The 25,654-nt window shown below is 39.3% G+C and overlaps 1 protein-coding gene across 2 annotated transcripts in view; it reads right to left on the minus strand.

The window, feature by feature from the left end:
- Window positions 1–292: 292 nt before the first annotated feature.
- The window catches only part of vars2 (valyl-tRNA synthetase 2, mitochondrial), a 28,158-nt gene continuing 2,796 nt past the window's right edge, over window positions 293–25,654 (minus strand). For both annotated transcript variants that reach the window (XM_081598346.1, XM_081598342.1), the window contains exons 5-30: window positions 24,842–24,963; window positions 24,684–24,750; window positions 23,484–23,581; window positions 22,782–22,863; window positions 21,503–21,622; window positions 20,793–20,901; window positions 19,709–19,797; window positions 18,152–18,242; window positions 16,460–16,587; window positions 15,688–15,791; window positions 14,566–14,647; window positions 14,346–14,422; window positions 14,119–14,206; window positions 13,832–13,925; window positions 13,107–13,177; window positions 12,896–13,021; window positions 12,682–12,786; window positions 12,147–12,215; window positions 11,985–12,063; window positions 10,444–10,574; window positions 9,137–9,289; window positions 6,929–7,177; window positions 6,542–6,653; window positions 6,179–6,381; window positions 5,697–5,846; window positions 293–535 (exon numbers count right to left, since the gene is read on the minus strand). In XM_081598346.1, coding sequence (XP_081454472.1) covers window positions 458–535; window positions 5,697–5,846; window positions 6,179–6,381; window positions 6,542–6,653; window positions 6,929–7,177; window positions 9,137–9,289; window positions 10,444–10,574; window positions 11,985–12,063; window positions 12,147–12,215; window positions 12,682–12,786; window positions 12,896–13,021; window positions 13,107–13,177; window positions 13,832–13,925; window positions 14,119–14,206; window positions 14,346–14,422; window positions 14,566–14,647; window positions 15,688–15,791; window positions 16,460–16,587; window positions 18,152–18,242; window positions 19,709–19,797; window positions 20,793–20,901; window positions 21,503–21,622; window positions 22,782–22,863; window positions 23,484–23,581; window positions 24,684–24,750; window positions 24,842–24,963 — 2,877 coding nt within the window. In that variant the 3' untranslated portion in view covers window positions 293–457. The remainder of the gene's footprint in view (window positions 536–5,696; window positions 5,847–6,178; window positions 6,382–6,541; window positions 6,654–6,928; window positions 7,178–9,136; window positions 9,290–10,443; window positions 10,575–11,984; window positions 12,064–12,146; window positions 12,216–12,681; window positions 12,787–12,895; window positions 13,022–13,106; window positions 13,178–13,831; window positions 13,926–14,118; window positions 14,207–14,345; window positions 14,423–14,565; window positions 14,648–15,687; window positions 15,792–16,459; window positions 16,588–18,151; window positions 18,243–19,708; window positions 19,798–20,792; window positions 20,902–21,502; window positions 21,623–22,781; window positions 22,864–23,483; window positions 23,582–24,683; window positions 24,751–24,841; window positions 24,964–25,654) is intronic.

Below are 25,654 nucleotides of genomic sequence, written 5' to 3' on the forward strand. Positions count from 1 at the left end.
GGGTTTGAGTGGGTGTGCTGAAACGTTCTTCACTCTGGGGGATACCTGCTGGCAGAGTATGATTGAAGCAGGAATGACTGACAGCTTGATTTGACAAATACCTGAGAAGCTGAAAAGAAAAAAAGGATCCAGCATCCATTGCACCTTTTGGGATTGATGCTGCATGTTGATTCGACCAGCTTCGAGCTTTTTCATTACACTGAGTGTAGTTGATTGAATTTCCTCCACCACTTTCTGAAGTGTATAAATGGAGCCACTGTATACAGAATTCATCACCTTGATGACGAGAGAATATGAGCCAGAGGTTTTCATAATTTATTTTCTTAACAAAATCCATAATTTTCTTGCTGTATTTTACAGTGCTGAAAGGCAAGATGCTTTGGACATCTTTGACTCAAGTAGCAGTATCAACAAATAGACGAGCTGTGATGTCTTCAAGGACGTCCTTCAGCTGTAGTTATCCCTTTGACTGTGTCTCCTCAAGAACTTTTATCCGATCTTCAATGGTCTTTAATTCCTGCTGCAAAACTGAAACCTAAACAAACAAGGTGATAGAATACACCTAAAATTAACTATTACCACAATCACAACTCAAGTACAGCCATGTTCACATAATAGAAAACAAATAATTTTAATGTCTAGGGTTTTAGTTGTCAAGAAACTGACAAAACACCTGGGGCCTCAAACATTGTGCACACGCAAAAAATGTGTGGCGCAAAGTTGTACCCACAACTTGGGATGTATAAAAATGAATGGAGCGCGACAGTAAACGTTCAGAAACTAATTGGCTTCTTCTTGAAAATGTGTGGCAGCCATACAAAACTTTTCTGTGGAAAACAAACTACAAAGCACCAGAGCCCACCTGAGTACACTGAACGCTGACTCTATTCACTGTTATTTAACATTAGTATCATCAAAACCAGGCACGTGCAGAGATGAATGAATGCTGGTGAGGAAATTCAGACATTTTGGAGCAGAGGTGAATCTAAAGGTTGCAGGATGGTAGGTAGCCCTTGAGGACTGGAGTTGGTGACCCCTGGCCTACTGGATAATTTCAGTGGAGATTTCAGACTGTGGCAGGAAGCCGGAGTGCCCGGAGAGAAACCTGTCAAATCTTTTTACATTTTGTCCCATAAATTTAAATCAGACACATGTTTGGTCCCAGTCAGATTTCTCCAGCTCAAAATGATTACTAATTAGATCTTCTAGGATTCTTTTCTTCTTCCGATGTTAATATTTGTAGCTCCTTTCCAAAGGGCCCTTTGTCTTCTTCCAGAGGAGGGGCTGGAGAAACTAACCTCTGGTGTCTGATCACTTCTTTTCGTAAATGTAAATGAAACCGTTGTTGAGCATGTCTTCACTGCAGTCGCTGTCTGCAGTGAAGACATGCTCGTTGTCTGCCTTCACGGTTCGTTCTCCCTTCATTAAGTAACAGTAAATGTCTGTCTGCTTTGGATCCCCACAGATGACGGAGGACAGGTGGTACGTCTCCGTCCCACATTCTGCAGGCACATCGATGGTCTGAGTGGCTTTTGTTCGGTATTCCCTGGTAAACCTATGCAGAAAAAACACCAGGACCTTGTTATCGGTCAGACAGTGTTTCTTCTGCCAGGGTGACCCGCAGCCTGAACAACGGCGTTTGCACGCCAAATCCAACCAGTATTCAAGCAGTATAGAAATACTGGTTGAAAATAATACTGGTGGAAGTGAAATGAGGGCGCCGTCGTTCAGGAGCCTGAGGGAAGTGGCTCCACAGTTAGAGCAGGAGTCGTTGTCATACAACTCTCTATCTGTGTCGCCGCCAAACGAATCCAGCCAGACCAGCACAGACTCCAGCAAACTTTTTGTGTCGAAATCCTTTCCCCCGCCTGATGGCAGCTTCTTCTCCCTCAGCTCCATCAGAACTGGGGAAAGGTCTTCCTGACTAAAATGCTTGCCGGGCTGACGGACAGCTGAGAGGAGGAGACTCCCACAGCAGGGGATGGACGATGCCTCCAGAAAAACCCTTTCCTGAGCGAGACACCGCTTGGTGACGCTCAAGTTTAGGACGCTCTGGAAGGCAGCGTTCACCCAGCTGTTCTGGAGCTCATTGGAGAACTTGAAGTTCTCCTCCTCTTGTCCTGGTCCTGCAGATGTCGTCCCTACATCTGGCAGATCTGAGCCAACGCCATCCACTGCATTAACGTCAGGGGAACAGGAAACCTCGACAGCAACAGAGACATTTACATTTAGAGCTGGTTTTTCAGACAAACAAGCAACTCTGTTGTGTTCTGAAATACAACGATCCCCGTCCGGGGAACGTTGTATTTCAAAGGACCCTGAGAAAGTGGCCTTCAGAGGACTACTATCCTGTAAGGATGGGACCAGCGAAACCAAAGCTTTGGCTGTCACTTCAGCCACAGCTTTGGCTGCGAGATCAGCCGCAGACCAATCTTCCCCAGCCGGGTTAGATTTTTCTGCGACTGCAGTCTCACCCTCACATTGTACCATCGTTTCTGAACAAACCTCCCCAGCCGGGTCGGTTTGTCCAGAGACAGTACCATCGTCCTCTGTACTGTCTCGTTCAGAGGACGAGATGGAGTCCGAGGTCCCAACATCCAGCGAACAAACCTCCCCAGCCGGGTCGGTTCGTTCTTTGGAATTGGATGGAAATCCATTCCAAAACAGATCGTCCTCTTCATTCTGATCGTTTTCTTCGTTGCCATCCTTACCTGGAAAAAAACGATCGCACACTTTCTTCATCCCGGTGGTCACGGCATATCCGATGCCCCAACCAACCGGGAATATCAGGGGAACAAGCGCTGTCGCAAAACTGAACATTGTTGCTTTACACAATTGTGAAACTCCAAGAAATGTAGAAATGTCTGGATCCTGACTGATGCTTAGAGATTCCAGCATTCAAGCATTAGAACTTCTTTGATCTACTGTGATGTACATAATGTCACCTATGACCTCATCAGTGAGATCACTGGCAGGCACGTGCAGATGGGGGGGGGCCTGGGGGTGCTTGAGCACCTGCCCTTTTTGCTCCTTGTCCCCAAGTGCCCTTTTGGTCAATTTTTATTTATTTATTTATTTTTTTTATTATTTTCTAAGCCCTCTTGTGACACATAACATGTACTAAAATTCTTCTTATTATTTTATTTTAATTTTTTTTTGTACAACATAATAAGCCCTCTGGTCACCTTGTTACCTTTGACCTTTTGCCTCTCGCGCAGTGAGATAAGGCGGCTAACTGGAGCTCAACGTAGCGAACGTTCCAGATTACAGATCAGGTTTTGGGAAATTAAAAAAAAAACGTTTTTGGTGAATAAAGTGGAGTAGACTTGCTACTTGTCAGATGACGGAAAACGATGTTGAAGTATCGTTTCTGCTTCAGCTCGGAGTCGCGGTTTAAGCAGAGAGGTAATGAAATACAACAGACACTGACAGGCCTCTGCGTCTGCCTTTCTCTGAAGAACTACTGAGCGGGAGGAGACAGACAGGTGAGGAAAAACTGTTCTTATCTATCGATCCAGTATTTTTATCATACAGACATTAGGCTGTTGTTGTTGTGATATAAGCTAGCTGCTAGCTAACAACTTTGCTAGCAAAGCTAGATAACTAAAAGGCTTCTCCCCTGTATCTTTAATGATATCAGTCATTCTTTAGTATTTATTATGCAATAAGGGCAAATCGCCCGTCCAAAACCTGTCATCTCCATAATGGATATATGTCCGATCTTCTAATTTCCTTTGCTGCATAATGTACATTTCATTTATTATAGCGTTAGGTAAATGTATCTTGAAGGAAAATAGCACTTAAATAAAAGTCCAACAAGGATATTCATTTAGAATTAGAAATAACTCACCCTGAATTACCATGATAGATATAATAAATGTAATAAAAGTGACATTAATGAAGGGAAAAAACTCAACCCAGACTTTAAGTAAGTTTAGGGTCTGGTTCACAGAGTATGAAGTTAAATTTGTTTTCCCAATTATTAAATGGGGAAAAAAAACTAACCTCAGTTAAGTAAAATAAAATTGTGATCAAAACTTTTGGAATTGTAATGATTTCTTTTTTAAAAAACAAATCATTTTGTTTAAAAAACTTATTTAAATTAAATAACTAATTTTTGTCTTGTGAACATAAAAAGTTATTTGCCAAACATAAACTTTTATTTGCACACATCAGAAATCTTTTGTTGTGATATTAGGCCCCGCCCACGACGTCATGTGAGAATCACAAGCAAAACTTTGAGTCACAAACAAAACCTTAGAATATTAAGAAAATATTTATGACATGCGCAAATAAGTTTGTTTTGCAAAAAAAAAAATCACTTCATGAGACAAATGTGTGATTTAAATGTTTAAAAAAGTTCTTTAAGCAAAACTCAGCAGGCTTTTCTCATGGTGACATACATTAACAATTCAATGTTTGCTTTTGTTTTTTTCTTTTTTCTGCAGTTCCACATTAAAGTTTAATGCAGCTCTGCTTTCCTGAATGGACCGTCTTCAACTCCACTGTAAGTGCAGCAAACAGGCAGCTCTTTTTATAGTGTAATTCTGTAAAGACAAAATATGTCTGGTGGTCCAGCTCTGATTTACATATCTTGCTAAATTGCGGGTTTGAATATTGCAATACTTTCCTATAACAAAATAGACCTGCAGAAAGAAATGACTAATAAAATATCTTACATATGCATAGTTGTATGCTCTGTTTAGAGATTCTCCTTAGCTTTGATTGTATATCTCATAATTTTGTAATTTATCATTGTTTATTAAACTTTGAAAGCTCAGAGACTTTGTTAATATTCTGTCCTGAAATACGGTTGGATGTGCCTTTTTTTTTTTTTTTTGAGTACCTGCCCCTTTGGTGGTCTCTGCACGGCCCTGATCAAAACCAATGTTTTTAAAATAATTTTAATCTTTAGCTATTAAAACTTAGAAGATTAAACAGCCACATTTATCCTAATACACACATATACATAAATAAATAATACAATGTTTGGAAAATCTTACTCAAATGTAAATGGTAATTTTTTGTCACATATATGTGTAACTGGGCATTTTGAATTTTACTCTATTTTTCTCTCTGGAAATCCTTCACCTTCATGTACGTGAAGGATTTGGCCAAACTCAGAATATGCAAACGTATGCGCATCTCTTCAGAGCGTAGATGTGTTCAGAGCCACCTGGTGACATGTAGAGCTGTGTATGCACAGATGAGATTAGCTAATCTCATCTCATCTGTTTAACCTGAGCTACTGGTAGCAGATAGATTTTGAATAAGCGAGGTCCTAAAATCAAACCTTGTTAGACCTCACATGTGACTTCTGTCCACTTTGATGAGACAAAATGAATCCCTCTTCTTTATGTAAGACCCAAACCAGCTGAGCGCTGGATGGGAGAATCCGACCCAACTCTCCAGTCGTTTCAGTAATATGTCATGGTCAACAGTGTCTGGAGCTGCACTGAGCTCCAACCGTCTGACTGAACCAGCACTGTGATTCTTCCACAGACCACATTCAATGAATATCTTATTCGTCAAGATATTTATTGGTTAATGCCTTAAAAATAAATGCACAACAATCTAATTCTAACATTTTACATTTTATTTGTCAATTTTTCCTGTTCTGTAGAATTAGGCAAATCTTATTAAGAACGCAAGTAAAGAAAATAACCCAATTTACACTAAGTGGAGTTTTTGCTCACCTTATTCTCCATCTGCTGCCTGATATCTGCCGGAGTCTTGGTTGGATTGTTGGAAGTCTGAAGTTTGCAAAGACTTTTTTCCAGCTTCGGAAGAAGCGTATCTTTCCGCTGAGAGAGATGCCGGATCAGCTGGTCAATGTCAACTGCACTCTAAAAATAAGAAAAGAAAGAAAAACAATCAATCAGACAATCTCTGTAACACAGAGGGATGGGCATATATTCATATTGTCTTTTATAGTGATACATTTTTTATCATGATATCAATTTTGAATTATTGTTGTCACAATAATTTCTAGGTCACACAGTGGCGCAGTTGTTAGCGCCGTTGCTTTGCAGCAAGAAGGTCCTGCCAGAGTTCAGCATCCAAGATAAATAATCAAAATAGCAGCTCAAACATGCAAAAAGCTGTTCAGTCATTACAAAGGGCTTGATTGCTGTAGTTTATATAAGATGATATATATCAGGATGAGTAAAATACAAACTTGGATGTGAAGGTGTAGCTGACATGTGTGGTCCACCACACCAACGAGGCATCCTGCAGGTGGAGGAGTGGAGTTGACGGAGGGAAGGTGGCCATCTTGATCTGGACAGTAGATCTGGAGGCTTGAGATTTGACTTAAAGTCCAAACAGCTGAGCCAAAGTGAAGAAGTATCTGGGCCTGGCTTGGTGAGCACACGGCCCACACTGAAACCATGTACAAGCAACATGCAGATATATTAGCTACTGATTTTTACCCTTTTTCAGGAAGGGCTTGAATAAAAACATACCAAGGTTTACATGTACAAGTACATGTAATCAACCACAGACATGTCATTGTTACATGATTATTAATCTGTTGACTTACTGATAGGTCGTTCTTTAACTAGGCCACACTGGGCTCGCAGAAAACGTGCCACTCGGACAACATTCTGAACCAGCAGGAAATCTTTTTCCTCCTCAGGAAAATACCAGTGAGCCTGGAGAAGTTAAACAAATAAGAAAACAGCTGAACTACATATTTACATGCATACACTGTAGAAAGACGTTTTGTCTCTGCATAACATTAGATCAGACTAAACCTTTCTTGTACTAAATTACCAAAATTATTGCTTGCTAAATACCAAAGCGCTGACTTAAACTGTTCCATATCACTGCATCCTCTCAGGCTGCAGCGATAAACTCTGTAGCAACCATAAATATATTATGTGAACCATGTAAAATGTACAGTAAGTATTGATAATCAAAGTTTTACCAGCTGAGTGGATCGGGGGTAGGGCTGCAAACACAAGCTGGTTTGGGCCATGGCTCCGGGTCTGAATGGTTGTAGTCTCTGCCACAACTCTTCAGTGATGAAGGGCATGAAGGGGGAGAACAGAGCCAGAGACAAAGACACACAGTGATAGAGAACCGTTCTGGCCTCCTGCTTCGTGTTGCTGCTGAGGTCTTTGTCTGTCAGGACCTCAACTCCCTCATTCTGCTTCAGCACCGGCTTCACGGATTCCTTCAGGACAGAAACACAGAAATGACAAAAGTTATGTTTTCATTTTGAAACGATGCGTAGACATGTTTGTTTTTAGGGAAAACGAGATTCATCACCAACAACCATAACAATATTAGTTATCAATCTGGCTTTTTCAAGCTAAGCACACACAGCTGTAGCTGGTCGATATTACCCTGCTTAGAAGCAGAGTGGCTACACTCCTCAGCCTCCTTGGCAAGGTCTATTCAGGGGTCCTGAAGAGGAGGTTCCAGTGGATAGTCGAACCTCTGATTCAGGAAGAAAAGTGTGGGTTTTGTCCTGGAACGCTGGACCAGCTCTACACCCTGGAGGTCCTGGAGGGTTCTGGGAGTTCGTCTAACCGGTCTACACGAGCTTTGTGGACTTGGAGAAGGTACTTGACCGTGTCCCTCAGAGAGCCCTGGGGACGGTGCTCTGAGAGTACGGGGGCCTTTGATATGAGCTTTTAGGTTTCTGTACAACTGGTGTCAGAGTCTGGTCCGCGTTTCCAGTGTTCTGTTTATCTGTGCTTCCCGTAAATCCGTCCTACCTTGTGGTAATGCGCATGGAAGCTACGTCACATACTGCTTACTCAGCAGATTTCTTATAAATACGTCCTACCAGTGGAAGTTTCGTTTCATGTGTTTTATTTCATCACAGATTACGGTAAGCTTTATTTAATCTATTTATACCTGGCTTTCATGAAGCTGCTGTATTACTTCATGTTTTTAGTTTACATGACAGGCAGCTTGCAAATATAATGGCTTTAGTTTGCCGTCTACAATGTCGTTACTGGAAACAGGTTATTATTTGGCGGTTAATCAGGACAAAATATGTTGTTTTGTGGGCTCTCTTGTCCCTATACTTTAAAATATTTTAGTTTCATTACACTTTTTATTATTAAACTTTGCTAAATAGATGTTGGTAGCAATGTGGGACTGAAGCTGTGTAATATAAATCGTATCCTATCATTTCAGGACCACAGTGACCTGCGCAGCTCAGTGGACACATTGTGAAACAGACATGCAACGTATAAATGCACAAAAAGAGTTGCTGTGATCTGTATTTGTCTTTAATTTAATTCCAACAAAAACTTGTTTTCCCTGTCTGATACTGTTTTATTCTTACAAACGCCTCTGTATTTAAAATATTTTTAACAGGTAGGATATTCTAGTAAAAGAATTAGTGCATACATCTATAGCTTTTCATTTTAAGCAGGTAGGATATTCAGATGAAGGAAGTGATCATGTGGTTTCATCATGTATATAAATTGTTCCAATGTTAAGCTAAGCATAAGTCCTAAGCTTCCACTTCAGTCCCGTCACTCAATTAATGTTATCAAATGTATTTAACATTAAAACAACCTGCTATAGTTTTCTGTTTCTCAACATGACGGTAGGAGTTTAGGACGCGTAGCACCGACAGACTTAGCTATCTATCCGTGATTCGGTAGGAAAATCTGACGAGGTAGCACTGATAGTCAGTAAGTTGGGCTAATTTCTGGTGAGAGTTTGACGGCCACTGATTCTGCTCATTACTTTTATGGACAGAATTTGTAGGTGCAGCCGACGTGTTGAGGGGATCTGTTCTGGTCGTGATCTACAGCTTTCACTGGAGCAGTTCGCAGTCGAGTGTGAAGCAGCTGGGATGGGGATCAGTGCCTCCAAATCTGAGAGCCTTCTCCGTGTCGGGGAGGATCCCCTCCCCAATTGGAGGGAGGGAAGTAGAAAGGGAGGAATGAATGAATGAATGAATGAATGTACAGGTGGATGGGAACAGAAGCTGAAATCTTCTACCAACAAAAGTATAAATATGGCTTTGTTAACCACACCCTGTATTTAGCTTAGCAATGCTCAAACAGGGTAGATTGTACCTCACATAGTAACAATCATTTCCATTCACCTGTTTCTGATAGTCACAATAAGACAGACCTGTTCTCCCGTATAAAAATCGGCTCCTTACCAGGTAAACATCACACAGGTTGTACAGCCAGAAGGAGAAGAGAGCAGACGTGACATTATGCAGCTCATAAGCTTCAAACGCCTGCTCACATTGTACAACTGTGCTGTAGAGTCTGGAACAGATCCACCGCTCCATGCTGCTCAGAGGAGTTGTCTAAAAGGAGGAAAAGGAGAAACACTCTGAAGGCAATGTTAGCACAAGAGTTATTATCAGCTCCATCTCACTCCCAGTTGATGTTTATCCATTCAGTGACCATGAATGGGACACCAGTGGAAAAACTTTTCCATTAAAAGACACTGAAAAGATGGAGGAATGAGAATTAGAAGGTAACAAGGAATTACAAAAGTATCAATGAGCGACCTGCAAAATGCAGCACACACACGTCACACAAGAGAGAGAAAATATGTGCATGAGATCTGATGGTCTAGTTTGAATTCAGCAGAATGTCATTGGCTGAACATTTTAGATGCCATTTTCAGAAATTCTGCATCTTTTTGAAACTTTTACTAATTTCTATTACCTAGCATAAGAGGTTTTATATAAAACAGAACAACACACACTAAATATGAGCTGAGAGATGTTCTCAGAATATATGCTGAACATGTTTGATAACTATTTCAGTAACAATTAAAATAACTGTTTCTGGAAGCCAGTCAAAAACGAGACGACCAAATTAAAAGTATGTTCATCTGATATTTGTGTTAAACAGACAAGTCAATAACTAAAGTTATTAGAATCAGGCTAACAAACATCTAAGACTAAATTCAATCTCAAATTGTTAGGTTCTCTAAAACTGCTGAACAGTTGAAAGCATTGTCTTAAAATGTCTCCATATACTCAGTATGTTGAAGAAAAAGTCTCAAATGCATTTTGAAATTTACATATTTCAATATGTAAATAATGCAATATTTACATATTAGAAACCAAACAATATTTCAAAGCCTGAATACACACAGCAGTCTCTTTCTTTCTTAGTCTTTTGCCAATAAAAACCCTTTTGCTTGGTAAACAAAGTATTGATCAACAGATTGTCACACTGGGAACTCTGCTTTTATGGTGCACATGATAGACACTTCCATCTGATAGTTGAGATAAATTAAATGTTTTTCTAACAGCATTTTATTCCTCTATGAATACGGTTTACCCATACAGCTTGACATAGTCAGGTCTTTTTAGACACAGCACAACAGGGACTGAATTGCTGTTGCATTTTTTAACATGTTCAGCAACCAAACACCAGGGAGAGGAAAACAGGAAGCATGACTGACATGAGGTGACATAAACACAAAGTTTAGAAATCACCGTACCTCTTCAAGTGTTCCCACAGGTGTGTTATTATCACCAACAACTCCCAATGTGAATCTCAGGGTCTGCCACATTTTATTACAGAAGTTTCTGTAGAGAACAACTTGAGATACGGACAAACTAATGTGTCCACCTAATAAAGAAACAGACACAAATATTTATTAGTCATTAAGAAAGCACAAACTTTATATAGCGTATGTCTTCCCTCCTCGTAGTTTCATGCAAATGGACATTTGTGCACCAAGTTATTCTTACACCAGGATGAATACAGTTTCATCTACTTTCAAACTGATAAACAGTTCTGAAAAACAAAACAAAAACACTATTTTGTAGAAAAAGAAACTACAACTATTTTTAATGCAGATTTGCATAAATGTAAGCAATATAGCATACATTAAATCATAGTTTCAAAATGTAAAGACATCTACAATCCAAAAGAATGAAAATGAAAATTTTTAAGAAAACTGTTCCAAAATGTCAAAATTAGAGACACACAGGTGGCCAGAAAAAGTATTTTTAAAACAACATGTTGTGTCTCTGAACCAACCACAACGGAAATTAAGAAAGCTGCATCAGCACAAATGAAATCCAGACGTATGGCATTATGTGCCAAAGCCAATCAGTGTGGAGTTATGAGCAAATGTAGGATTAACAGACTTTTCATTTAAACATGAGGATTTTCTGTCTGCAAGCTCAGACTTATATATTTTATCTGGGGATAAGAATTTCCCACATGTCCTGCTGTGCTCTATTCAGCCATTTCTTACTGAGAAGATGGTTGTGAACAAGTGACAGGGAGGCTTTGAAAAAAAATATGCAGATGATTTCATAATTTAAAATGACTGTGTTTGTATGACCCTTAACCATTTGGATTAGTTGTTTTGATGTGTGCTGTTGGAACACATAGCAAAACAATGTCAACAATGAGCAACTGTTGACATTGTTGCAATCTTTGAGCAATTGCTCAAAGATTGCTCAAAGATTATCTGTACCCTGTGTCTGTACGCATGCATGTGCTTGCTTGTCACTTGGAATTGCAAAATGTTGCAATGGTGAGAAGAGAAGAAACACCAGAGCAGCCAGGAGCCGAGAGTCTCGGCTCATTTGTTCTGGACAATGATAAAACATATTAAAACACTGAATCTTAGTAAAAGTCAATCTCTTGTGACCCATTTGAAGTTTTAAAGGTGTGTGCATAAGAAACATTCTTTTTACAAAACCTCCAAATGAACAAATGAATAAATAACAGGTTTGATAGCCGCTATTTCGTGGATAAAAGTAGTGAAATAAAGGAATGTTCTTTTAGAGATAAATAGGGATTGGGAATTGAAAGAGTGTGTATTAATTGACATGCACAACGTGTGTCTGAGCTTTCAAGGACATGAACTCTTAGGACTGAGGCTATGCTGCTAAATTTTATAATCATCTTTGGATAAAGAGTCCAACAACAGTCAAAATGCATCGCTTCACCTCAAGAGATCCAGAACCTGTCTGTCTACCTTAGTTGTGATAGATGACTCTTGACAAGAGATGAGCAACTTACCCTGCATGTTGTGGGAGCAAAGGGCAAATCTCAGAGCATCTGTCCCACACTGGGGTATTCCAGTAGGATAGTCTGAACTCTGTAGGGAAGCAGATAAATCAGACAAGTAAGAAAAGGCAATGACTGCACGCAGCCAGGCAAACAGACTGAAGAGTATCGGACCTGTGCTTTCAGAGCAACTAGTTGCTCCCTTGGATCGAGGTTTCCTTCCTTCACTTTCTCCTGAAGCCTCTATAAGAACAAAAACAAAACACATGATGAGGTTTACATTACAACACCTTAAGAGAAATGATAAAGAATAACCTGAATATACCATCATTGTTATCATATCAATAGCAATGAGAAACACACACTGCTTTTTCCTCAGTGTGTATTTCTCATAGTAATTTATATTTAAATATAATTCCAAAATTAGCCCTCAAGTGGAAAAGAAAATGGAGTCCCAGAAGTGCATAAAATTGCTGTTTGTGGCTCATTTTTATAGAAAATATTATATTTCACTGGATCAGACCAGGAAAAGGATAAAAGGATGAATGATGACCAATTGAAAGACTGGCAATGTGACAATATGTGAGGAGCAGCTCTAGTTTACCACTTAAATAAGTTCCTTCATCTTATTCACACATTTCTGAAAGTATATAGGAAAAAACACCAGAGTAATATTAACAGCAATGTGTGTCTAGAATCTGTGTCTCACCTGGAGAGTGGCTCCATGCATTAGATCTAATGGGTCAATGACATTTCCAAGAGATTTACTCATCTTCCTGCCATATTTGTCTCGTACCAGGGAGTGAAACAGAACCTGAAAGACACGACAGAAAGAAAAAACAAGTGAATCAGTCAATTCACCTCATCCATCACAGTTAATACTAGGTTTACTTTGAGTAACTCAGTATTCTTGCGAAACCAACCTGTTTAAATGGTAGCTGTCCAGTCAGTTCAGATCCCAACATCACCATCCTAGCAACCCAAAAGAAGATGAGGTCACTGCCAGTCTCCAGAAGAGAGTTGGGGTAGAAGCGCTGGAGGTCAGGGGTCTGTTAACAAGTGGGATTTCCATGAGAGATCTGAGCTTTTCAGGAGTGTAGGTGTAATTCTACTGAGTGTCGGGACAAGAAGTACCTTTTCTGGCCAGCCAAGCATGGTGAAAGGAAACAGTGCTGAGGAGAACCACGTATCCAGAACATCGGGGTCTGATTCAGAGATTAATGCCATTGTGAGAACATTCAGGATTAAGAAAATAGCAGTATGCTTTTCATCAAGCTGTTAAACTTCACTTAATATAGCAGTCCAATACAGAGTCCCAGTTGACAGCTAAAGTCCTAATGGGTTAGAAAAGGGGTGCGGGTTTTAATGTATTTTTTTTATTTTTGTTTATTGAGTGTTACATGATTCAGTGTTTTTGTTTTTAATCATGTAAAGCACTTTGAAATGCCTTGCTGCTAAAATATGCTATACAAATAAAATGCAATTTTTAAAATTTGATGTGTTATGCTTTTTAACAAGCCGTAACATTTTTCTATCCCCCCAATAGACTGTGTTGTGTGACACAAGAAGCGCTGGCCTAACCTTGCCGTCTGTCCTATGGGCTACAAATGCCGGGAGCCCGGCAATAAGCCCCCTTCCTGGGCCTATTCCTGGGTGAAACCGTTCCATTGTCTGTTGCTTTTACAACGGAAACAGACAAAATGGGGAGGGGTGCCGAATTCAGTAGAAAGGGGGCATAAGAAGTAGAACCAATAAAAAGAAAAATCCTTCAATAATCATGAGATAAACCTAAACTTTGGGAATGAATACAGTGCTTCATTCAAAGCTGCTAAAAAAGTAGGAAAGTAGAAGGGTGTTACCCTGTCGCAAAGTGATGTGTTCTGGGTTCACTCCATATTTTACAGCGGCTCTTTGTCGGGCCTCTTCTTCACTCTTCCCCCAAACCCAAAGCTCCTACCACAAACAAAGTAACCGTTACTCCAGTAGGAGACAGACTGATCCTGGCAAGAAATATGGCAAAGGATTATACTGTTAACACAGACAAACAGTACTACAGCTTTTACAAAGCTATTGTTTTCTCTGTGTGAATGTGGGCTAAATCTCAATACATTAGTGCCATTTTCCAAATAACAAATCACAGACCAACCTCTTCTTCAGTTGTTGAATTGGGAAGCTGTACTTGGTAAGCAGGGATCTGATGACCCCACCAAAGCTGCCTGGATATGCACCAGTCACTGTAGCGTAAATAGCAAACAAACAAGGTGTTGAATTAATCAGTTACCATCAGAGTGGAACCATTTCCTCAGCACACAGAGCTAATGTTTGCCAAATATGTACTGAAGTTCTTCAAACTTAAAAATCAGGACATCCCACCTGATGCTGGACAGCCAGTTCTTCCACATCTTGGTGTAGTAGTGAGGGATGATTTCTAACTGGCCATCCTCTACAGCCTGCCAGCACAAATCGTTCTTTTTAATATTTGAATGTTAAATGTTTGTAAAGACTTTCACATTAGCATGACAAGACCTCATTACCATAAAGATAATCATCAGAGGCTTAGTAAATTATCAGCATTTCACATCCACAAACCTACCTCTATAGCTTTCATAGCCATTGTATCACATCGGACAAACCACTGCTTTTTTAGAAGTGGTTCAATGACGTCTCCTGAGCGACTAAGAATCAGAGGAGAGGAAATAATAGGCACAAAAAGTTAGGGGCATTATCACATTAGTGAGGTTATGATCTGATAAAGCTTCTCTTGTTTTGGTCAGCCACAATTGCAATATCTACTAAATCCCACAATAAGAAGAAAAACAATATGTCAGAGATTTATCTATTAATGTCTTCAGAATCAGATGTTTACTGGCAGGAGGATTACTATCGCTCTAAATAATGAGAGAAAGCACAGATGATGATGTCATGGCTTTGGAAACTTCTGATAGGTTTGAGTCAACTGGAAGAGAACAGACTGCAACACACTGCTGTGTCTGACCCTGTCCAACCATCATATCACTTAGGAAAGAGATATGATGTTCTGCATCCCAAAGAGGAGCAAGTTTAGTTAAAACATTTTCAATCTGTCCCCAGAACAAAAGCCAAAGACTTTGTATAGATGCTCGCTGAAGCTGTGAAGACAGTCATCATCCACAGTGAAACAAGTGGGTTGAAAGGTCACTCTGCCAGGAAGAAAACATTACTTCAAAAGAAACATAAAAAAGGCAGATTCATATGGTCTGATGAAGCTACGTTGGAAGTGTTTTCCATAATGACCATTGTTACATCCGGTAGAATAAGGCTTGCAGGCCAGAGACATATTGAAGTAGCATCTAAAGACATTAGCCAGGGAGTTAAAGCTTAGAAATTCAAACTCCCCATTCAGCCAAACTGGTTACATAGTGACAACAAAATCAATGTTTTAGCGTGGCCATCGCAAAGCCCTGACCTCTATGACATGTGTGCAGATCTGAGAAGGTGTGTGTGAGTGAGGCATCTTATAAACCTGACTCAGTTCTTAGTTCTGTCAGGAGGAATGAGTCAGAATCCCAGCAAACTAGTAGGAAAAGCTTGTAGAAGGAAATCCAAAACATCTGACCCAAGTTAACTTGATTAAAAACAGTGATACGAAGTAGTAGGGAAATGCGTGTTATCTTCTAATTTTGAAGGTAACACTTTGTATGTCAGACTTTGTCCAGCGTCCTGTCTTTTCTACTACCTGCAGATGGGCAAAGTCATGGTGTGATTCTTCTTTCCTCTGAAAAGTTTCTTTTCAACAAGAGCGTTCACAACCAGCTGCCTGGCATCAAACCGCTTCACACCCTTTAAAGAAACAAAAAGGAACAATGTGACATGTGACAGAATAAAAAGAAAAGTGAGACGTTCACCGCTTCTTTGAAAGCATGAACCTAAGGTGACTTGGCATTTTATAAGTCTTAGTACTTCATTATGTTTAAACTGAAATAGCTAAGAAATTAACAATAACCATACATGCTCAACACTGGTCTCAATAGAAATCTATCTAGGCCTGTCACGATAACAAATTTTGCTGACTGATTGTCTCAAAAATTATTGCGATAAACAGTAATATTGTTTGAAGACCTTTTTACACTGATTTAATGGAAATTATTCTAGTAAAGCATTGATTAATGCATGATTTTAAAACTAGTTAACTGGACTTGTAGCCATTATTTTGTGCCCATTATTGGACACCAAATGGCACAATTGGGTTTGATGGGCCGACAATCAGCAGACAGGTCTAAGATGGTGTAGTGTGAGCTGGACATTACACTAAGGAAATGAGGAAGGGAGGGTCAGTGGAGAGCACCGGAGTTGAGCCTTTATTCATTCAGTGTTATCAACAGAAAGAGAAAAAGGCCGGAAGAAACAATAAAGCCAATAAATTAAAATGAGGTCGATAAATTAATTTGTGTGATTAATTGATTTATTGTTTAGCGTGACAGGTCTACATCACAATAATTTTCCTGCACCTCCAACCACTGTCCACACACTGGCTCCATAGTCCCATCTCCTCTGATGACCGAAGGGCGGGGCAGAGAATGCTTCTGTGACAGATGGAAGTCCATAAAGTCATGAGCAGGAGTCACCTTCACAGCACCTACAAAGTTAATACAAACAACAGATATTATTCCACAAAAGCATACATATAATTTAAAGCTCTTTGGCTCAGACACAACTCCACTTCCTGCAGAGGCTAAGAAGAGCCAACCTCCCCACATCTGCTCTCACCACCTTCTACATGGAGCCATTGAGAGCATCCTGACCAGCAGCCTCTCTGTCTGGAACCGCAGCTGTCTAGCTGCAGACAAGAAGGCACTCCAGAGGGTGGTGAGGACTGCAGAAAAGATCATCAGATCACCTCTACCAGCCATTCAGGACCTTTACACTTCACGCTACTCCAAGAGAGCAATGGACATAAAGAGACCCCACTCACCCAGGACACAAACTGTTCTCCCTACTACCATCAGGGAAGCGTTACCGCAGCTTGCAGTGTCGCACAAGCAAAGTGGGAAACAGCTTCTTTCCACCAGCCATTAGACTCATCAACACATTGAAGTAAACTAAATGAACATTTCAAGGACACTGGAGAACATTTCATAAACATTTCTCTCACCACACCACTTGCACTTTAATCTATGCACCTTTCATACAGCATCTACGTTACCTCACATTACCTGTATGTCCACTGATTGTACTTCTGCTGTTGTGTGTGTGTGTGTTTATGTATTTATTGTCCATCTATATATTCTTCTTATTGTCTTATTACACAGTGTATTTTAGCGTGTGTGTTTATTGCACATGTCTGCATCAGTGTGTGTGTGTTGTGAGTGAATGTGTCAGAGAGAGAATGTAAACTCATGTATCAGTATGTTAGTTTTTACTGCACATTGTGTGTGTATGCGTGTGTGGGGGGGATACTGTCAATGCCTTATTTATATGTTTATATGTTTAGTTTAACTGCACATTGGAGTCTGGTGAAACGTAATTTCAAACTCCTGTGTTAACCCTGTAACATGGACTTTTGACAATAAAGTACACTTGATTGACTTTGAAACTGTTGGGATGTTTTCACACCTGGTCGTCTGGTAGACTCAGTTTGATTGGGGACCAAAATTGCAATATCTGCTACATTCTTAGCTGTTGCAGTTTTCACATTACACTGAATCAAACAATCCAAGTTAATTGAAAAACCTGTTCACCCCTGACCTTTGGTGGTGCTGCACCAAAACTACTGAAAGAAACAACACAAAAACCAACCAGGAAAACTACTGCAAATTTCCTCTTCACAAAATGTAAACTAAAATGGAGTGGCGTCAGATCAGTTGTAGGATTTCTCTTTAGTCTCTGGTAAGAAACCATGATTTCTCTTTGTAGTCCTGGATTTGTTTTGGCTCTATCGACCCAGAATGCCCTGTGCTATAGTTTGCTTCCTGCTTTTGGAGAGTTCTATGGTTCTCTTGCATCCACATATATAGATTTGAAAAATGCCAGGTTTCACTCCAACTGAACTGAGAACAAGGTTTGTAAGTTCGCTTTTCTGGTCCATACCAGAGTTCAATTGCGCATTCACACCTCCCCAAAAGAACTGGACTTTAGAGACAATCAAACAAGAGTTATAATAAAACCTACTAAACAGGGTTGGAGTGAATGCACACTGGTACCTGTTCCCATATCCATGTCCACCATTGTATCTGTGATGATGGGGATGAGCTTGTTGGTGAAAGGATGTTTACACAATAGTCCATGGAAAGTCTAAACACAGAGAAAGATGTCCATTATATCAATTTGTCAATAATGATCAGGAACTCCTAGCTTGGTTTCAAAAGTAGGCAAAGTGGAAAAAAGACTAAAACGGGGGCAGAGTTCAGACTGGTCCATCCTGGAGAGTCCAGGCATGCTGCAGTAAAGAGGTAATTCAGAGATTTCAAGCAGTTCATCAGGAAAAACAGTTCTTGTCTAATAACAATGTCCGTCAGAGTACAGCTGAACATGGACCAGATTAGCATGCTAAAGATGCAAGTCATCTGAAATTTATTTTATCTATTACAGTGGGAGCAAAGTGAAAATGTGGCTTTCAATTAATTAATGTCAGTTTTATCAAATTCCTGTGAGACAAATCAAATTTGCAGAATAAGAAAGAATTGAGAGTCCAAGTTAGTTTTAACTGCTTGCGATTTAGAACCCGTTAGACATATCCTTTAAAAAAAACAGACCTATGTTGCTTATTTCAGGAATAGAATAGAATAAAATAGACTTTATTGATTGCCAAGGGGAAATTACTTATTCGTTGAAAAGCTACTCCATTCAAGGTATTAAATATTAATAATAAGTGATGTAAGTAATTCAATGTGACTGAAAATAAACACCGGAACAATGCAGGATGTTTTTCACGTCATAGGGACCCTCTGTAGGTGCAGGCTTATATGTTGAAGATATGCTGAAGGACTCGATAGAGCTGGATAGCACAGGCTTTGAGCACCCTCGAGCTCACAGCTTGCCAGGGTGGAGTCACACCTGCTGTCTTCTAACATCTTCAGTGGTGATGTTACAAAGTTTATACAGGAATCCTAGACTTGAATTTACTACCTTTATGCTTCCTATTTTTACCACCAACACAAAATCGAGCAGCAGTCTCTTTTGGGAGAGCGGTGAATTCTAAGGGAGCACCGATTTATCGGCCAGTTGATTTATCAGCACCAATTTCCTTAATTGGTGGTCACCCAATTATTACATTGTTAAGCCAGTCTTATCCCTCCACCCACAGTTTGAGGTGCACAAACTGTGGGTGGAGAGCAGCAGTAGTATTGATAAGAATGTGGTCAAATTTTAACGATTGAAATGCAATTCAGTGTTTTTCCAAGACTGGTCCTCTCTTTCCTTCCCCTCCTTGCCCAAAGCTCCCTTGTAGTCCCCCAAACATCACTAAAGTAAAAAATATATATTAAAAAAATCATTATTTAGTCCATTAATGTTAGCAAGAACATATATTATGAATTAATACAGTGATGATTATGAGTCTACCAAGAGAAGCTACACTCAATATTTTATTTAATAAATTTATATTACACACTAATGAATAAATGTGACTGATTTGATTAAATTTGATACTTTTTAATTCAGAATATGAAAGATGGGTTTTTTTGCAAAGTCCACACAGCAGTGACACCAATGATACTGTATTTAGCAACACAACTTCATATCATCTTGTAAGTACTCACCTGATATCGAGGATCATCAGGGTGAACAGCTACAGCCACATCTCCAAGCATCGTCTCAGGACGAGTCGTAGACACTGCCACTTCACCATCTGACACACACACACACACACACACACACACACACACACACACACACACATATATATATATATATATATATATATATAGAGAGAGAGAGAGAGAGAGATCTGAACTGGGCTCACATGGACCGTCGTTTTTTAGACAACTTCCATGATACATTTGGCTCAAGATCAAAGGCATCCTTTAATAAAATATAAGTACGTCACTTCGGTTTATGTAAGATATCAACTGCCCATTTATGCTTATAAACTTCAAAATAAAATAATTTAAGATGTTCAAAATTACGTCTTAACTTATTCCTATACATCAGTGATGTCCAAAGTGGGTCCTGGTGGGCCGACATCCTGCTATAAATATACTGAAAATCTGCCTCCTCAAATAACTTCTCCATATGTCTGGCACAAGCATATCCATTTGTGAAATTCCAAAGAAAAAAGTGTTTTGTTAATCTACGATCTGGGATATTAATAAACCTATTCCACAATCTGATCATATCTACAATATATTTAACTTCACATGGTTCCCAACCCATATCTCCATATAAGGTCATTTAGGAGCATTTCTGTTCACACCTTTATTTCTAACTGAACCTCTTCAAGCTGAGTCTGACTGGACTTTAATACCTTCTTCAAATGTAACATATTCATCCACAGTAAGTCCCAAATAGTTATATGTTTTTGTAGTAGACAACGTAGTAGGCCCAAAACTAAACGTAAATGTTGTCAATCCATGACAGTTTTCTGAAATGAATAACTTGAGTTTTATCACAGTTTATCCTTATATACCTTATATCCCTATGTATTTGTATGTATGCATTTATTTATGAGGTTAAGGATAAATTGTGATAAAACTATATGCATTTCATGTGTGCATACATACATATCCATACACAGATCTATAAACCAATAGATCAACAGATATATTGATATTTGTAGATACCAACATAACACACAGCAGATGAAATTAAACACCAATGTTAATGTCTCCACCCACCAACACTCACCATGGCCTTCGACAGGATATGCAAAGCTGAACATTGTTCCAAATTCCACCTTTTTCTCATATCCAGGGACAGACATTAAGGTTGGTCCAGAAACATCTTTGGTCTCCACCTCAGACAAATGAACAACTTCAAGTTACTCTTTGGACAGAAAATGATGACAGTGTTCAATCTCAACTCAAAATGTGCACTATGTTGTGGAAATTTTCCTCTAACAAAGAGTGAGGAAAAACTGTTTCAAACCCAAAGAACCAGAGAAAGAATATGTTCTTAATCAGTATTTATTTGTAGGCTCTGCTCACTGATCGCAGTCAGGAGAAAAAGCAAACAAAACTTTAATAATCATAGTAACCATAACATTTTCCACTGCAACTACATGAACAAAATAAAAGATGTTAACTTGTGAATCTAAATTATGAATTTGTCTGCTTTTCCTGCTGCTACCTAAAAATTGCATTTTATAATGACTGCACAGTTTCCACAGTTCAGCATAACTTGCCAGAAAATAAATAATTCTGCATTCTGAATTTATCAACCTGAAAGAAATAATAACGTTCCTTTTCATGATCTTAGTCAATGACAAATGAGTTTCAAAAATCCTTTCAGTTTTTAAAACTGGGTTTGAAGTTAATATTATGAAACATCCAGTTGAAACCATAAAACCGAGACAAAATAAACACAGAGCAAAACGCCGGATTTAGAGAGTTTCTTACCTCTATGTCAGAGATTGCAGACTGAAGAGCACAGCTCCAGTTGACCAAACCCTCTGAGCGGTAAATAAGACCAGAGTCACACAGTCTGACAAAAGCCTCAGTTACAGCTCTGCTAAAACCCTGAAATCAGACAAAAATAAGACACTGAAGTAGGTTGGATTTGGAAGATACTGAAACAACATGCAAATACACATTTCTGTAGTAAATGGGTTTGCTGCTTCCTGCACAAGGAAGAACAAAGACCTCTTAGTAAGTTGACTGAAAAAAATCAACCCTGTCCACAACACAGCAATTCAATCAACTGAACTGAGTCAGCAGAGTTTCAGAAAATATTTGCATTTAGAGTAAAAGTCTGCATTTGCTGTTAGGAAGTATCGAATGCACTGGAGAAGTAAAAAAAAACACATAATTCTCACAGTGCTCTCCGGCTGGTCCAAGAGGAAAGAGGTCCAAGAAAAAAACTGTCGATGAAAATAGTCTGTCAATAATGATAGAATTCCTCATTAAACCCAGTCATCATCTTTCACTCAGCCAGGGTCTAGTTCAGGTAGCAGGCTGCGCAGAAGCCCAGACTTCCCTCCAGCCTCTCTGAGTGGAGAAGCAGTGACTTTACTCTTAGTCCCTCCTAATGACAGCCCATCTCTCTAGGGGAGAGTCCAGACACCCTTTCAGGCGCTTGCATCCACAGTCCCATTCTTTTTTTCCCAAAGCGTGACTATAGACAGATAGTAGGAACGTAGACTGGCCAGTAAAACAAGAGCCAAGTTGAAAGGATCACCATGACAACGATACAGCGATGTGTCACAGCTTTTGTTGTGAAGGGTTTTGTTTTTCTTGCAACCTCACACTCTGGATTGTAGGGATAGAGTGTGACTCGCTGTTTCTTTTCCCACCTCATCATAACGTCATGTTTTCCTTTTCTGATTTAATGAACAGGGCAGAGCCTCTGACAGCTGTGGCCCAGGCACCCGAATTCCCTGTTTTTGTTTTGTGATTCTGTCTTCTTTGGATGCAAGTGTTTTTTTGTTTTTTTAAATTTTATTTATTTATTTATTTCGTGTTTGCTGAGTTTCTAGAATCTATCTATTTGTAGCCAATTAAATAGTACGACACCTGTTTAATTGGCATCATACTATTTCATTACAGACATTTTGACAGTACAGGCTCTTACTATTTTGTTTCTCCAGGATGCCAGACAGATGCAAATTTTACACACAAACATTTCAAACACTGGGTGATGATGTCACATGGTAGGAATACATGTCATTAAAAGCCTCACTGGATCCATCGTGAAACAGGCTCTGCTCCAGTCCAGAGAAGCACCAAGCCCCCTCAGCTGGTGATAAATCTCTTCTCCTTTCCTGGGACACAGGAGAAGAGGTCAGAGAGACAGAAGCAAACACTGAGCACATCATTCTACCAAATGGGGTAACAGTTTATTAAAGGGGTGGCAAAGAAGGTGACATGACACAACACCTGTCATGAACATGAAGGAGTCTTCATCAATGTTTATGACTGTTGTCGTCAAGTCATTCAATAAATAATGACACTTTTAATGCAAAGTTGACATTGTTTAAAATGTCTTTGTTAACACTAACCAAAAAATCATAATATGTCCTGTATATATTATGACGTATTAATTATAAAACTTTAAAAAGTTATGTAGCTTTATGTGTTAATATTAAATTACTGTGTCATTTGTCCTCAGTCTTGACTTCCCCCCACTGCAGCAGTGCACCAACATGCATGCAGTCTGCCAAAAATATGCAGGAGTCATTATGGCCATCCGTCTGACCCTAAGATCCGACAGGGTCAGACAGACGGGTCACAAAAAAAACGTCATAAACATTCATGAAGGCTCCATTTTCATGACAGATATTATGTCACGTTTATGACAGCGTCATGTCAGACTTATGCACACCCCTCCAAAGTAACTGTTACCCCAAATTAGTTTGAAGAAAAATCAAAAAACAAGATTTACTCATTTTTCCATTTCCATACTTCCTGTAAGAATTCTTCTCTAGTGAAATCTTGTCTGCGCTTCCCTTTGTCCCTCAGAAGTCGTCTCTCCACCACCGTCTAATGCACAAAAAACATTTACTGGAGAGAGAAAAACGCTGCAGCATAGAGTACATGTTCCAAATGTTTCAACAAACAAAGATATAGCAAACATGATCAAGGTTTAGAATAGGATGAGTTAATATGGCAAGCCAAATTATAAACGTGTGCAGATCAGCACTGGACCTAGAATTTTGCAGGGAGTCATCAGGTCTCAGAGCTTCACCAGTGGGAAGATGTTCCCAGGCATCATGAGGTTCTGTTGTTGTTTAAGGAAACCCTGAGCCATTAACTGCGACCAATTCATTTTAGAAAAATGTACTTTGCTTTCAAGTTTCACCTGTGTCAGAAGCAGAGTTGTTTTAGTCAAAATTTTGTTGAAATCTATAGAAATACGACATTTTCAGGGTCCTGTACTGATTTAACATTGCTGCCCAGTGGTAGTCAAAATTATTAATACATTTTCATTTATTCTTTTTTAAGCGATTTAGAGAAAAAAAATGTTTTCTTGTAGTTTTATTTCAATTGCCTCTTGTTATTGTTTTCATAGTAATGCTCCAATTTAAAGCACACAAATTCAATAACATCTGTAAGTTTGTCTTAGGGTGCCATGACATTTCTAAGGCTTTATGACTCAATCAAATCACAATGTAATGCTTTATCCAAAATTGGAGAAAACATGGAACATTTGTGACCTTTCCTAGATGTGGCCAGGACACCAAATATAAGTATCAGTTGCTTTTGTAAATCTCATCATGTTTATGTTCATATTGTATATATTTGTTGTTGGATTTCATCTCAATGTACACGTTCAGTGACAAATTCTTAATTCTGTTCTTAAAATAACCTGGCAAACGCCATGCGACAACTGCTAAGACACGGAAAGTCTCCAGGCTGCAGACACACAGTCTTGCTTCTACTAGCACTGCTGCCACTTCAATACTTGAAATTTCCTCCATTTTCTCAGCCTCAGAGTCGACTTCTTGTAACAGACTGGATGGGGTTGAGACTACCGACTGTGCAAATAGCGCGGCGTCTTAAGGAACATGAGCAAAACCTTCATTCACAGTCAAAAAAAGACAAAAACACCTCTTCATTTTTAAAAAAGACAAAGTTGTCATACCTGAGTTGCAATTCCAGCATGGTCACATCCAGGCACCCACAGAACTCTGTGACCCTGCATCCTTCTCCTAGCAAATGGCAAAATGAAAGCTTTTCAGAAATATTTCTGACTAAATGTTAAGCATCAGATTGCTAATGAAGCCTGTTTTTGACCGTTACCATCGAACCAGAGCGTCCTGCACAGCTACAGTTAGAGCATGGCCCAGGTGAAGAGTACCGGTCACGTTTGGCGGAGGAATACATAAAGAAAACGTCTGATCCACACGATGAGGCAATCTCTCCTGACCAATTTAAATACATCATGGACAGAAATCAATAGCAAAGATTAATGAACCTATTGACAGGCAGAAATCTAAAACTCTAACAACAACTGTTGGTACTCCTTGGTTAATGAAAGAAAACCCCAATGAATACACGTTTTATGAAAATTAACAAATGAAAGTCAGACATTGCTTTTCAAACATGCTTCAACAGAATTACGTTTAAAAAATAAACTCATAAAATCGGGTTGGACAAAAATGATGGCACCCCTGAAAATAATTTGACCAAAGGGACACATTAAATCAAGACGTGTCCACGAATTATCAAGTTTTTCTTTCATTAACCGAGGGGTACCAGCAATTTTGTCCGTGTGTATACTAAAAAAACCAAAAAAAAAAACCAAAACAAGGTTGCACCTAAACTGTCACAATATCATTTAGACAGACTTGTAGTGTAAGAAAATCTCAAATCTCACGTTTAATCATCCTTGTCTATAACCATTGGACTTGCCAAGTGCTGCATAGAATTGTTTTTGTGAGTGTAAAAATTTGTTCCGTAACATGCTAAAAATAAAACAGGCATCCTTGTGAGAGTTATGATGTAGGATTTTATTTCCAGACAGAAATAACTCATACTTTGCCCGTCTGGCCAATATTTGGAAGGATAATCAGATTTGGTTACACAACAGGTTGCCTCACCACACATGTCCAA

The sequence above is a fragment of the Poecilia reticulata genome, chromosome 2 (assembly GCF_904066995.2).
Source record: "Poecilia reticulata chromosome 2, P_reticulata-male-v2, whole genome shotgun sequence".
In the NCBI taxonomy this organism is placed as follows: Eukaryota; Metazoa; Chordata; class Actinopteri; order Cyprinodontiformes; family Poeciliidae; genus Poecilia; species Poecilia reticulata.